Source organism: Rhinopithecus bieti, unplaced genomic scaffold, assembly GCF_001698545.2.
Source record: "Rhinopithecus bieti isolate Rb0 unplaced genomic scaffold, ASM169854v2 scaffold_15501, whole genome shotgun sequence".
In the NCBI taxonomy this organism is placed as follows: domain Eukaryota; kingdom Metazoa; phylum Chordata; class Mammalia; order Primates; family Cercopithecidae; genus Rhinopithecus; species Rhinopithecus bieti.
In genome coordinates this window covers 881,661-897,469 of record NW_016808317.1, presented here as the reverse complement: position 1 = coordinate 897,469, position 15,809 = coordinate 881,661, and the positions used below count along the sequence as shown (strand labels likewise).

Sequence of the window (15,809 nt, the reverse complement as noted above, 5' to 3'; positions counted from 1 at the left end):
CTTTTTTTGAGACAGAGTCTCGCTCTCACCCAGGCTGGAATGCAGTGGCGCTATCTCGGCTCACTGCAGGCTCCGCCTCCCGAGTTCACACCATTCTTCTGCCTCAGCCTCCTGAGTAGCTGGGACTACAGGTGCCCGCCACCACGCCTGGCTAATTTTTTGTATTTTTAGTGGAGATGGGGTTTCACCGTGTTAGCCAGGATGGTCTCGATCTCCTGACCTCATGATCCGCCCGCCTTGGCCTCCCAAAGTGCTGGGATTACAGGTGTGAGCCACCACGCCCAGCCACGTTCAAGTTTTTGTTCACAAAATACAGAGAATACACGAAGTTCCTCACTAGGTGATCATTATGCCAAAATCAAAATTTCAGGTACTTTTAGGGCTATTGAGATGTATTGATTTATTTTCTGTCGTCTACTGCATAATTATTTTTTTTCTGTCTACCCTCAGTAAGAAGACTGTCAGGATGCCCTTGGTAACACGGAGGCTGAGAGATCCTGACATAAATCCTTGCTTGTCGGTAGGATGGTGTGCTTTAATTTTCATGAGTGTTAAGTTGGAAAAACAGGCTGCTTTTAGTTTTGTGGGCCTTTGTTTTCTGCAGTTGTTGAATAAAGTTATTTCTCTACAAAAAATATTGCTGGCCAGCATATCCTATTTAACTAGAGCATTTTTAGATGTTTATAATTTCTCTAACATTCATGTTTTCTTTTGTTTTCCTTATTTGTATAATATGCAAGCACTTGGTTGTCACTGTAAAACTACACAGGAAAATGTAGAATGTTTAGTCCAAACATGGAAAACTGGAAGGTATGATATTTTTAAACTGTCACTGACATTTATTGTTTCACTAGTAATAATAGCATCATGTCCTTGACAACCTGGCTGAGAGTAATGGGCTGATAATAGAATTAGCCTATTTAAAGCTTAAAGGTTTTCACAAAGGTATCTCATAAACAAAATGTCTTAAGAGTAAGCTTTTATTGGCATTTATTTAGTATGATTTGCAATACTTATTTGTGGTTTTGCTACCTTTGAATAATGTAGTTATCATACTGGTCCCATGAAAATTATACCCTTTAGTGACATACATTTTCCAAATATATACATTCATTAAATATTTGGCATAGAAATTCGGCTTTGTTCTGTTTAGGTAGAACATGTTTCTTAGATATGTGTTGCAAACTATCTATCCATATAGCTAAAGCTTTCCTTTAGATCTGTGGTCCCCAACCTTTTGGGCACCAAGGACTGGTTTTGTGGAAGACAATTTTTCCACGGATGGGGAAGGGGGTGGGCGTCAACAGGCATTACATTCTCATAAGGAGCTTGCAACCTAGATCCCTCACAGGCATGCAGTTCACAATAGAGTTCATGCTCCTATGAGAATCTAATGCTCCCACTGACGTGACAGGAAGGAGAGCTCAGGCAGTAAGGCTCACTCGCCCACTGCTCATCTCCTGCTATCTGACGGGGTTCCTAACAGACCACAGACCAGTACCACTTTGTGGCCCGGGAGTTGGGGACCCCTGCTTTACATGACTTCACAGAATCATACCTTTCACTTTTAAGTTATTCAATGTACTTCCAGTTCACACAGCTTAAATTTAATCCCCATGTGGCACCTACTTTCCTTTGAATTTATAGCCTGTGTTGTTGACTTTGGTTTTGAAGTAGTATCTATTAAAATTGCTTATCTGTAATCCCAGCACTTTGGGAGGCCGAGACGGGCGGATCCCGAGGTCAGAGGATCAAGACCATCCTGGCTAACACAGTGAAACCCCGTCTCTACTAAAAAATACAAAAAAATTGCCGGGCGAGGTGGCAGACACCTGTAGTCCCAGCTACTCAGGAGGCTGAGGCAGGAGAATGGCGTAAACCCAGGAGGCGGAGCTTGCAGTGAGCTGAGATCGCGCCACTGCACTCCAGCCTGGGCGACAGAGCGAGACTCCGTCTCAAAAAAAAAAAAAAATTGCTTATATAATAGTGTATTTGTATAGTGGAGTAAATGGTAGCCAAAAATGCATTGAGATGAATGGTGTTAATTTAGGTTGTCTTGATGTAGACCAGTTATTAGTGATTTACTTGGGATCTTGAAACCAACGTTATGATCAAACATTCAAGCCAAAGTGAAAATCTGGAAAAGCAGGAGAGATGTACTGTGAGTCAGGAGATGGATTCTGATTCTAGCTATGCAGTAGTCATTTAACACATTGCACCTTGCCTCAGTTTCTTACTAAAATGGTTACTGGATTAATTAATCACAGTTACTTGGCTCAAATTCCTGTGATCACATATTCAGAAAACAGGCCCAGATTATAAAAAGGAAGGTGTTAGCCTGAGCACAGTGCATACTGGGATAGTTGGCGAGATTGTCCAGTTTTTATTAGAGTCTACCTGTCAAAATGAACACAAATGAACTATTTCACATTATTTGCTTCTAGGGAAGCAGCTTGTTTATTTTTTTGTCTGTTTGCTTTTAGATCCTATTCTACCTTTTAAATGATGCCTCTTTTATGTCTGTAAGGAATCTGATGCTTCCACCAGATGTCTGGATGAAAATAACTATGACAAGGAAAGGTGTTCCACTTACTTCTTAAAGTATAAAAACTGCCGGAGATTCTGGGTAAGCCTAGATTGGTTAACTTTGTGTTAAAACCCATCTCCTAGGCTTGAAACTGAAGCCTAAAATTAGTCAGTACCCACAATCCTTTCCCACTGATGGCTGTAGGGAAACTTTTCAGCTTGATCCTCTGCTAGCAGCTCTAGCCCTGAATGATCCTTGAGAGCTCTTGTTAGCTGCCTCCTCCTCCTCTAAGCTATAAGAATGCAGTTTTAATATAGGTGGGTCTTCCTAGGCATTTAAGTATCTGCAGCCCTAAAACAATGTCTTTGTTATAAATTTAGTTTTCCTGGAGATGAACAGAATATTTCACTTCCCTTGTCATAACACAACATGTTAGACTTCCATTTCTGCCTTTTTCTTTCTCACTGCTATCCGTGGTAGTTAAAATGCTCCATTTTTCTGAAAACATTGGTATATAATTTCTGTTTCCTTGAACCACTGGATCCAGCTATTTCCTTTCCCTTCGCTACACGCACTGTTGGTTTTATTTCACGATTATTCAGTAGCTCTTCTTGATGGACTGTATATACTTTTGTACTTTGTATATTCCCATCCCAATTGCTGTTAATGTATTCCTGTGGGAATGACTACTTCTATTTAATTGTTAATAATTTAAAAATGTTTATCTGGAGTCCTATAATTAGGTTTTGGGTTTTTTTTTTAAACTTGGTTGTTAGAATTTCCTGTTTGAGGAAGCAATAGCAAATTACTGGCAAATGATTAGCATTTAATACATGACTGATTTTGGTTTCTTCTTTTTTATTTTAATGCCTGTACACAGAATTCTGTCATGATGCAGAGAAGACAGAACGGAGTGAAGCCATGTATGCCTACGGCAGCAGAAAGAGATGAAATCTTGAGAGCAGTGGGAAAGATGCCCTATTGAGTGTTTGCATTAAAAGTATATATAACTTAGAAGCAGATGAATATTTCTAATAAGTGATCGCTGTAATATTTAAGACTATACACCCCTCACCCAGACAGACCTTAAGTTCTTCAAGTGGAGACAGTGAAGTCACCCCGTGTCCTTTTTGCTTGCTGTCAGTGCCATGCCGATGGTATGTTGCTGCTGGCTGTGCTGTGGCATGAGTTTGCATGATTTTCTCGAGGCATGGAATTAGGTAAGGCTACATGAGAAATCGAACTTTTCCACTGGGTTTTGAAAGAAGAATATGATGTGAACAAGTAAAGACTGAATGGGGCTGAGATGAAGGCAATGTTTCCAAGTAAAGGAAATGTTATGAGCAAGAGTGTGAGGCAAGGGAAGCTGGAACCACATTCAGAGAGTATCCTGTAGATTGCTCCACCTAGAATCTCAGGTGGGTGGAGCAGTGGTGGGAGAAGACTGGAAAGGTAAGTTGAAGGTAAGGAATGTGTGGCGGGCCTCAGATCCCAGGCTCATTCCTCAAATCAGTTCTTCCCTCACTTATCTTTGTTTAAATAAGGTTAGTACATTCACTAGGGACAAATGGGTTTTTCTAAATAAATGGCATAAAAAAGAACTGGTCGTCTTTCTTTAAAGAAAGGCTAAGTTACAGGATTCTGTGATTGAAATCCTTAAATATTGGGTAGCTGTAGTATCAGTTTTTGAACCACAGTAATGGGAAGAAAGACAAATGGATTCCCTTAGAAGTAGAATTTCTATTTGCAGGATGAGTTGGGTAGGGAAAGGGGTCAGGGTTCATCAGGTGAACTCAACACTGATGAGGCTAGAACCTCACTTTATGATATAAACACAATACTTACTCAGTGTGGTGACTGGGGTAGATTGTGAAGCAACCCTCTTTATGCCCACTGCCTTTTAGAATCATTTGTTTCATTCACGGTCATTTTATGAAGATATACTATTATTGAATGAAATTTAATATGTACTTGAAAACATTGCTTTTGTCCCTTCTCTTCATCTGGTCTAATTCAAGAACATTGTTTTAATGGCTGGTGACAATGAACCATCTGTCTGAGTCTAAAACCAAGCTCAAGTTTCTAAGCCACATGACCTTGATTGTTAAATGTAGTTATATTTGAATAAAAAATGGATTATTTCTAAGCCACATGACCTTGATTGTTAAATGTAGTTATATTTGAATAAAAAATGGATTATTTCCAAAATTCTTTTCATTTGCATTGACTGCTATAAAAATGATGGATTGAAACAGTACCAGAAAAGAATGAATGCATACCTGTGTAAGAAGTATTTTAGTACTTTTTAAAGCACACTTGTTAAAGGGCTTGGAATTTTAATGTCACTTCTTTGAATGTACATACCAATATCAGCATTCATCTCGTAACTCGTTGTCCTGATGCGACTCTTGTTCAGTCTTTTCAGTACCTTTGCCTTACTGCTGAGCGCTTCAGGTAAAGACATGGATACCCGCCTTCCCATCAGGCCCTCCTGCCCGCTGGGCCTCTGGGTTGAGGTTGATGTAGGTTCAAGAACTGCAGTTGGTGGCCGGGCATTGTGGCTCACGCCTGTAATCCCAGCACTTTGGGAGGCCGAGGCAGGTGGATCACGAGGTCAGAAGATCAAGACCATCCTGGCTACCATGGTGAAACCCCGTCTCTACTAAAAATACAAAAAATTAGCCGGGCTTGGTGGCGGGCGCCTGTAGTCACAGCTACTTCGGAGGCTGAGGCAGGAGAATGGCATGAACCTGGGAGGCAGAGCTTGCAGTGAGCCGAGATCGCGCCACTGGGCGACAGCAAGACTCTGTCAAAAAAAAAAAAAAAAAACCAGTTGGTCACCAGTGGCACTCTGTAGGGAGCTATAGTTCTGGAGATTGGGGAAGAAACTTTTTTTTGAGATGAGTGCCACTCTGTTGCCCAGGCTGGAGTGCAGTGGTGTGATGTTGGCTCACTGGAACCTCTGCCTGCCAGGCTCAAGCGATTCTCGTGCCTCAGACTCCCAAGTACCTGGTATTACAGGCATGAGCCACCATGCCTGGCTAATTTTTGTGGTTTTAGTAGTGATGGGGTTTCACCATGTTGGCCAGGCTGTCTCGAACTGCTGACCTCAGGTAATCCACCTTCCTCAGCCTTCCAAAGTGCTGGGATTATAGGCGTGAGCCACCGCGCACAGCTCATTTTGTTTTTTAGAGACAAGTCTCACTCTGTTGCCCAGGCTTCAGTGCGTTGGCGTCATCATAGCTCGCTGCAGCCTTCAGCTCCTGGCCTCAAGCCCTCCTACCGCCTCAGCCTCCTGAGTAGCTGGAGTTGTATCTGCCTGCCTGGCTCCCATTTTCTCCTAATGCCAACCTCCAACACTTAGGCACCTGGTAATCTGTTTATCTTATTGCCTATTTACGGACATTTATATAAATGGAATCATATAATATGTGGTCTTTTATGACTAGCCTCTTTGACAACCTCGTTTTCAAGGTTCATTTATGTTGTTGCATGTATCAGTACTTTAGCATTCCATTATGTGGCTATACCACATTTTATTTATCCATGAATCAGCTGATGGGCATTTGGATTTCCGCTTCTTGCCTATTATGAGTCATGCTGTTTTTTGAACATTTTGTACAAGTTTTTATGTGGACATTAATTTCTCCTTAAGATATATACCTAGGAGTTGAATTGCTGGGTCAGGTAGTAACTTTAACCTTTTGAGGCACAAACAGTTTTTCAAAGTCACTGTACTGTTTTACAATCCTGTCAGCAGTGTATGAGAGTTCCAAATTTCTCAGCTTCCTCATTAACACTTGTTATCTGCTTTGGATTACAGCCATCGTAGTGGGTGTGAACTGGTATCTCCTTATGGCTTTGATTTGCATTTCCTTGATGGCTAATGATGTCAACCAAATTTTAATGTGTATATTAGCAGTTTGTATTTCTTATTTGGAGAAATGTTTATTTGGATCCTTTGCCCATTTTTAAATTTTTAAATTGGGTTGTCTTAATTACTGAGTTTTAAGAGTTCTTTATATATAACAGATGAAAATTCCTTATCAGATATATGGTTTGCAATTTTTTTCTCCCATTCCGTGGGTTGTATTTTCACTTTATGGTGTACTTTGAAGCACAAAAGTGTTTGATTTTGATGAACTCCAATTTATTTTTTTCTTTCATTGCTTTTGGTATCATATCTAAGAAAGCATTGCCTAATCCAAGGTAACAAAGATTTCCACCTTTTTTCGTAGAGTGTTATGATTTTAGCTCTTACATTTAGGTCTTTGTATATTTCGAGTTAATTTTTGTACATTATGAGGTAGGAGTTAGGCTTCATTCTTTTGCATATGGCTATTCAGTGTTCCCAGCACCATTTATTGACAAAGAACTATTCTTTTCTTCATTGAATTGCCTTGGCACCGTTGTTGCAGATTTGTTGACTGTACATGTGAGAGTTTATTTCTGGCCTGAAATTCTATTCCATTGATCTGTATAGGTCTGTCCTTATGCCAGCACCACACTGTCTTGATTACTGTAGCTTTGTAATAATGGCACAGCTCTTGGATGATTGGTTTCTGTAAGTGTGTTTTTTATAAAGTGCTTTCAATGACAAACAAATTGTTTGGGGAGTTTTAATCAGCAAATCCTTAACATATATGTAATGACTCCATCCAGGCAAAACTGTTCAGTTTAAAATATGTCTTCAGTAATTCCCTAATTCCTAGTTTGCCTCTTGACACCTACCCTGAAAACTTCAGTATACTCTTCTTATAACCTGGTTGTTCAAGATCTCATGGCACCACTTTTTAGTGGCAGTCTCAGGAGTTTTTCTCATCACCACTGTTAAATTTGCCTCTATTGTATTTATTTCCCTTTCCAAGATTCTACTTTGGGAGAGGTGAAGCTAATTAATTTGATAAATTGTGTCAGTGGGCGCCATGAGAAATTTTGGCGTCAGGCAAGCTTGTGATATCAATTATCAACTAACAAAATATGGAGAAGGCGTTTTACTGCTTAAACTACATTTTAAAAAAAAATTTTCCTTTGCAAAATAAAACTGAAGGTGAAAAAATTAGAGTGCATTAGGTGACTCGATTTGCCTAATTTTACCACATTCAGTAACATACCCAGCTATCCAGAGTACACAAAGTGAATATCACAGTAGAGATGAGGGATGAGGGGGAATTAAGAGAAGGTGAGAGGAATTCTGACCAAGCATGCGAGGAAGGCCTTAGAGAGATTACACATGAGCTGAGCCTGAAAAGACAGGTGAAATTTTAACTGGAGCAGTCAAGAGATGGCCATTCAAGTTCAGAAAATAGGATACATTGGGAATGGTGAGTGTGCATGGAAGGAATGCACAGGTTCAACATTCGAAATTTGAAAATCTGAAATCTAAAATGTGCTGAAATCCCAAATTTGACGCTCATAGAAAATGCTTATTAGAGCATGCCAATTTCGGATTTTCAGTACAATAAATCTGTACCAGAAGCAGCTGGTGTCAAGAATTTTCAAGATTTTCCATGCATTTAAAAGCTTATCTATTACATAAAAAGAACGTCATAGTACATGAGCTATAGGATACCTTGCTTTTTTCACTTCATGATATTAAGTGATATTAAGGTTGGAATAATTTTCTATTTGTGATTATAGATTTACTTTATTTCTTTCAGTGGCTTCAGTTTCTGTTTTATGGCGTACCATTATTGAAGCAATCTCCTGTTGATGAGTATGCTATAAACAAGGTTGCAACATCTTTGTTCTTGGATCTTTGTGCATGTTTTTATCTGTAAAATTTCTTAAGAGTGGAATTTCTAGGTTAAAGCTTTCTGCATTTAAAATGTGTAGATACTGCAAATCAATTGCCCTTCAAAAGGACCACACCAATTTATACGCTCATAAAGCCTGTGAGTGTTTCTTTCCTGACACCCTCAGTCCCACTGGATACTTGAAAACTCTTTCATCCTTACCAGTCTAATCAGTGAAAAATGGAACTGGAGGTTTTTGGTTTTCCCTTGCCCATTTAAAACATGTTGGTGCGAATGATTTGGGGACCTTTGGTCTATCAAAGAAATTACCTGTTTGTCATATGTCTTCTATGTGTTTTCCCTAGTTTGTCTTTTAACATTATTTTTGGCTTGTAAAGATATTTCTGTACAGTGTTTTACATTTCAGTATAATTAAGTGGATCCGTTTTTTAATTTATGATTTCTGGAGCTCAATAAATACTCAGTGAATCCACGTACCAGTACTGCTGTTACCGTTCAATTCTGTTCAACAGATATTTGCTAGGTGTCTATAATGTGCAAAATGCTAGGCTAACATTGTGGAGGAGCATGGAAGAATAACACCATCCTGGCCCTCAAAGAATTCTATTCTGCTGTAAGGGAAAATGAAACGAATACCATAATAGGAATAAGAGCAAACTTTTAAGAGGGGAGTCTCAATAAACACAAAGGGGCAATAAACACATAGCATGTTGGAGGAGAAGTTCTTACGGGAGTCAGGGTATGTGAAGGGAGGTAGCAAGAGAAAAAGTCTAGAAAGGTAAAATGGGTGTAGATTATGAAAGGCCTTGAATGCCGTGCTTGGTATTTTAGACCTTATTCTGTATGCAAGAGAAAGCTGTGAAGGATTTTGAGATGGAGAGGATCAAATCTAATTTGTGTTTAGAAAAATCTAGAGGCATTGAGGCAGACAGTTTATTACAGTGATTCTGAATCACACTGCAGCTGTCTTAACTTTTCTCCCATTGAATCTTACCCCCACCTCCCACCACCATTCCTTCTCTATACTGTGGCCAGGCAAATCTTTCTAAAACACAAACGAATTAATTCCTCTCCTTGGGAAAAAATTCCCAAGACCTGCTCACCACCTCAGGCACATGTTCACATTTCTTCCCTTGGTTTACAAAATCCTCTGAGAGCTGGCACATTTATGAAGGGAGCAGCTTGAGGAAGCTGAAAAGGGATTTGGTTTTGGACACATAAGACCCAGCCCATGTCCTCAATGACCTTAGATTTTAGTTAGAGAGAGAGACATAAAAATATCTAACTATAGGCTGAGCATCCCTTATCTGAAATACTTAGGACTGGAAAAGCTTTTATTTTGATTTTGAGTTTTTAAATTTTGGAGTATTTGCATTATACTTAGTTGAGCATCCCAAATCTGAAAATCCGAAATTGGTATGCTCTAATAAGCATTTTCTGTGAGTGTTAAATTTGGGATTTCAGCACATTTTAGATTTCAGATTTTCAAATTTCGAATGTTGAACCTGTGCATTCCTTCCATGCACACTCACCATTCCCAATGTACCCTATTTTCTGAACTTGAATGGCCATCTCTTGACTGCTGCAGTTAAAATTTCACCTGTCTTTTCAGGCTCAGTTCATGTGTAATCTCTCTAAGGCCTTCCTCGTATGCCTGGTCAGAATTCTTCCCACCTCCTCTTAATTCCCCCTCATCTCTACTGTGATATTCACTTTGTGTACTCTGGATAGCTGGGTATGTTACTGAATGTGGTAAAATTAGGCAAATCGAGTCACCTAATGCACTCTAATTTTTTCACCTTCAGTTTTATTTTGCAAAGGAAAAATAATAAAATGTAGTTTGAGCATCAGTTGCTTTATTCCAAAAAGGAGACTCAAAGAGACAGATTTGTTTTGCTTTTCAGTTATAAACACAAGAACAATTTTCACTGATAATCTTCCATATTATGAGTGGTGTCTGTCATTGCTTGTGTCTGTCAGCACGTGACAGCCCTGCAAGTGTCAAGTATGGTGTTGGTGAGGTCTGAAGCCAGGCCTCCTGCCCTGTTCAGAGCCCGTGGTCAGAGCAGCTGGGCTTTTCCTCTGACAACTGGATGGTGCTATTGCGCAATGAAATGCAAAGTCTGTTTCAGAACACATGCTTTTTTCCAGGAAAACTCTTAAATTACATTTTAAAACTTCACCTACAAAACTTTAGGTGACTGTACACTCTATTTTTCTGCTTCTTTTGTCATTGTTTAGTGACCACAAATGAATAGGCTTGAGATAGACTCAGATTCCTCCCACCAGTCCTGGTAGGAAACTAAAGGAAAATCAGGTTCATTGCAAAGCCTTGTACTTCAGTATTGGTGGGTTGAGGGAAACAGGGCCAGTTATAATATGAGGAAGTTTAAGCAGGAAGAGAGGAAATGATAGAGACTCATGAGGCACTAGCAAGAGGAAGAGTATGGTTCACTGAGTGCAGGATGGAGGCTGTGGATTGCAGTAGGTCCTGAGAATAAATGATCATCTACCATACACATGAAGATCCTCATGCTAGAATCTCAACCACAAATCCTGCTGCACACACAGAAGTAAAACACAGCAGGGTGTGGAAAGAACGTTGCATTCAGAGTCCAAATACCTGGGTGTGGGTTCTGGCCTTGCCTCTTATCACCTGGATGGTCTTGAGTAGATTGCTTCATCTTCAGCACCTTTCCTTCTGCGAAATATATATTTAAAAAGTAATCTGTAGGATGTTGTGAAACCCAAAGAAGCTTCCCATGTGTTGTGCAAGTAGACATTATTAATATTTGAAATGCATTTACATAGATACTGGATGCATTTGTAATAAGTAAAAGCCTCAGCTAATTCTTAGTTGACTCTGGTAAAGCCATAATATCAACTACTACAACCTTTTTACTCAGCCACCTCTTAAACCTCTCTCCCACCCACCCCCCAAAAATCCAAAACGACAATTTAAAAAACTCCACCTCTCCTATGAAAAGTTACAAAGAATCAAATTGTTTGTTCTTTTATTTCACTCCTTTACTTTTAGTTTCATTATACGACTTGGTCCAGAATGTCCTCTCTTGATAATTTTCTTCTCCTTCACATCCTACTATGATCCTAGTTCCTTAATATATACCTGGAGTCTCCAATAAGCAAGGCATACAAAAACATTTTATTGGGGGAGGTGGGGAGATTATAAAAGGAATTGGACCTATATACCAAATCATTGAGAAGAAACTTAATAGCATCCATCAACATTTAGAGCACGACATATATAGGTAAAGTTGACTGTCGGCTAGATTGTCCCACTGACCATAACCAGAAAGTCCTCTCCTTTCTCTTCCTTCCAAAGCTATGCTTCATTTCCTTCAAGAACTGCTCTAGTCTCTTCTCATTTCCACTGAAATCTGTGTGCTAATTCTGGCTCTCCTAGTCCTGCTCCTGAAGCACCTCTTCAACCTCACCTGTAGCTTTCTCGCTTTCCACCTTCCCTGTGCTGTAGCGCTAAGTGCAGCTCTAGGTGGCTCTGTACATGGTTATATGTTGGTGTCTATCATTTTATTCCACATTGTACACATAGGTTTTATCCTGTCACATCCTGCATGAAAATGCAGAAGCAGAGACCACTGGGGTACTTCATGTTTGCACAGCCCTTTGCAGTTTATAAGATATTGTCAGAAACATGATCACCTTTAAGATGCAGTACAACCCCATGAAGTCAGTATTTGTCCTGCTTTGTAGGTCCAAGATGGAAACTCACAAAGTTTAAGTGACCTGCCTACTGAATGGGGTTCTATGTTGCCCCCACTCCCCAGTTTCTTCTGTGGTGAACTCCACTCGCTCAGTGTCCTTCATTTCCTTTGCAGCTCCTGACTCTGACTATTATTCAAATTACTATTCATTTCACCATTTCATACTTACTGAGTGGTACAAACACACACACAAAAGTGCTTCTGTAGAAGATGTAAAAGTGAATGAGGACGTTTATACTGTAGAAGAAAATTACAAATTAACAAATACCATTGATTGGATAACTGATTCTCTGCTAAACCTTCTCATGAACTCTAGGAAGTCTTTCAAAATGTTTGATTCTGTGTATCCTGTCAACCTCATCGCATCCTTATCCCATCCACTGCTATCCTCTGATGACAGTGAGAGATGACATTGGTGAGAGATGACAACATGCCCTTTGTCATAAAGTCGAAAGAAAGAATAAGGCAAAAAGCCTTGATCATCTGCAAAGCGGACTTCTCCCCCCGGATAAGTAGGCTGGTTTTGTCATTTTCTTGTACTGGAGTTTCCTGACACATACGTGGACTCCTTAAAGACTTGGGAGTTGTGGACTGGCATGGGGTGTTTTGAGTTTATGGTACACACCCTGGGCAACCGGAGTGTCATCTCATCTCCCTGTTCTTTCACTTCATTTATACATATACATCATCTTGTAGAACAGAATTCCAAACCCTTGACAGCTTCTGTATATAATTCCTACTTTTGAAGAATGTCTTTCATAACTTTAATAGATTGCATTTGTCTCCCTCCCTGGAAAGCAAAACCAAAGGACCACCACTGCAACAGAAAACTCAAGACTGGTGAATATTCCTGCAGTCCTGCTAAGCTGAGGCTATATATTTCCAGCCTTCTCAGCGTTATGACTTCCCATGCCTAGTACAAGGGTGTTAGACTAGTGTTTGGGTCAGTTTCCTATGTCTCCTTTTTAAATCTCATTACTTATTTGCTTATTTATTTTTAATTGTTGTATGGGGATGGAAGAGAAGATATGAAAAAGTAAGGAGAGAGGGTATACAATGGGAGCTGTGTCACTGGTGATTAGAGGCATGGTCTCTGCTCTTTCACTGGGTGGATTTATAATTCTCCTTACTTATTTTTAACTGGGAGCTTTGGATACATTCTTAGATTTAAAAGTCTCAAGTTCTGTAACTGTAAAATGCCAACCTCAAAGAGTGACCTGTGGATATTGATTAAGACAATGTCTGTAAAAAACAGCATCGTGACTTGTTCATAGGAAGCACCAATAAATATTGGCTACTTTTATTATTCTCTATTGTTACCTTTTGAAGAGAAGGGAAAGTCAAAAGACCCTTATAAAATCTCTGTTGAAACAATGGGGTTCTAGTTTGGTTTTTATCTGCTGAAATAATAGATCAATATTCCCTAATCGCCATGTTGTTGAGCTCCTCATGTTTTCAAAATTGCATCCTAGTCTTGAGTAAGAATTCGTTATTGCTGAATGATTTCAAAACTAATTATAGTTATTTTAGTATCTGGATATCTCTAAGGGAGAGGGCGAGTTCGATAAAATTGCATGGTTTGGCAAGTCATTAATCTTCAAGAAGACAGTAACATATTTCCAAAGATAGCCAGAGCATATTATAACAGTTAACTGGAATAGAGACCTTCCTCCTGAAATATTTATGGCTCTGAGGTTCTTCTCTAAACTATACAATAAATGATGAGATGGATTTTCTTAGAAGAAGTGAGTAACCAAGAGAGGGAATGCATTGGGCACTTTGAAGAATATAGGCTAGGGTGGGACAAGGAAAGGATGTGTTTAGATTAAATAAAAGTTCTGGGCAATGGGGAATGTGGGAAGAAGGTAGCAAAAGAGAGAAGAGGCCGGGTACAGTGGCTCACACCTGTCATACCAGCACTTTGGAGGCCGAGGCAGGTGGATCACAAGGTCAGGAGTTCGAGACCCCAGCCTGACCAACACGGTGAAACCCTGTCTCTACTAAAAATATAAAAATTAGTTGGGCATGGTGGCGGGCACCTGTATTCCCAGCTACTCAGGAGGCTGAGACAAGAGAATCACTTGAACCTGGGAGGCAGAGGTTGCAGGGAGCTGAGATCATACCATTGCATACTAGCCTAGGTGACAAAGGCTCAAAAAAAAAAAAAAAAAAAAAGAGAGGAATGACACAGACAAAGTTTAATTTGAAATTTTGCCAAGGCTTTGCACCTAGAAATGAGGAAAGCAAGCAAGGAAAAGATTTAGAGATGAGCAAGGTATGCATAATGACTTGAGCATTAGAGACGTAGCTATCTTTAAGCATTCGTTCATTTGTACAACAAATATTGAGTACTTGCCGTGTGTTACATTGTCTTTGGAACTGGAGGTTCATTACTGAACAAAATAGGCCAGATCCCTACCCTCATGGAACCTATATGGTAGTGGAGAGAGAAGGACAATTTGCAAGAAGCACAATAAATGAACCAGATACAATATCAGGAAGTCATAAACGCGGTGAACAAAAGGATCCATAAGGGAAGATAAGAGGGGCTGGAGGTGTGTGCCTAGAGGGTTAGGGGTGGGGAATAAAGGGATGCTGGGGAGGAGGGAGTGTGACTGTACTGAACATGACAATGGGCAGGGGCAGCAAAGCTTGTTCCTTCCTGGCCACCACCCAAATGGGTGACTTAGCTTCTTGCTACCCTATCTGACTGTTTTTCTATTGAACCTCTTCTGGGTTTTAGAACGTGCCAATAAAAGAGACCATATGAGTGTCCCTATGAGAGCAGGAGTAGGCATTTAAGGAACTTGGAAATCATGTTTATTGAGGTAATGAAAATGCAGCAGTGAAGAGTAGTGTCAAAGCTTTCTAGGGTTCAGGCAGCAAAGGACTCTAGGGGTGTCAGGACAAAGACAGTGCAATGAACTTTGAATCCAGCAGGGAGTGAGTTTGTGTATTGTTGTATAAAAAAATAAATGAAGGCTGTGCATGGAGTTCAAAAATACTTCCAAGTTTGAATGCATAGAATGCCAAACATCTCTGTCAGACAGCTCCTTTTCTGCTGTGCTGTCTGTTGCATCCTTGCAAGGCTAAAAATCATATGCCAAACATCTTTGAAGAAAAATCCCTTAGTACAGGGGAATCTAAGGGCCTAGGTGGAAAATTCAGTTAGTTGTTTGCTATGATAATGCCAAGCTCCTAGATGATTGCCTCAATTTCTTACTTCTTCTCCAGGACATTGGACTGTGTACCCAGGGTCAAGCCTAGAGCTGTGATCAGGGGGCTGGTATAAGATACCAGTGTGAGATTGGAGCAGGGCAATCTTAGGTAGAAGGAAGAAACATTTTCCCCTCTTTTAGAAAATGTTCTGTACTTTTGTGCTGGTTGCTGGAGGCCATGCTATCCTAAACACATTGTTTAGTGGTGGACCTTTAATTCTGACAGAGGCAAGCACAGTGAGTCCATGTTTCAAAATGTGGAGGGCCCCTCTAAGCCACAGGGAGAATTTGTCAACCTCTACTCTGTTATAAATTGATGCCACAGTAGGAGTACTGTTTTCCAGTTCCCACCTCTTGACTAGAGAACCAATTCAGGAGAAACAAAGGAGCAACGGCTCTTGTGCCAAGTTCTCAGACCTTCACAGGGCTACTCCCAGGATGAGCTCAGCCTTTTGTCTGAACACCACACAGACTGGAAGACACGATACGGGGTAAGAGTTCGCTGAACCACCTATCTAGTTAAACAGGGATTTTAGCCTCTAACACTCCAAGTTGGGGCTTGAAT

The 15,809-nt window shown here is 40.1% G+C and overlaps 1 protein-coding gene across 5 annotated transcripts in view; it reads left to right on the top strand.

The window, feature by feature from the left end:
• Positions 1-4,795, top strand: part of CHCHD7 (coiled-coil-helix-coiled-coil-helix domain containing 7) — an 8,375-nt gene extending 3,580 nt beyond the window's left edge. For 2 of the 5 annotated variants that reach the window (XM_017886442.1, XM_017886443.1), the window contains 3 exons: positions 451-520; positions 2,484-2,626; positions 3,408-4,670. In XM_017886442.1, coding sequence (XP_017741931.1) covers positions 451-520; positions 2,484-2,600 — 187 coding nt within the window. In that variant the 3' untranslated portion in view covers positions 2,601-2,626; positions 3,408-4,670. The other 3 variants (XM_017886440.1, XM_017886439.1, XR_001888064.1) reach the window with 2 other exon arrangements.
• The last annotated feature ends 11,014 nt before the right edge of the window (positions 4,796-15,809 follow it).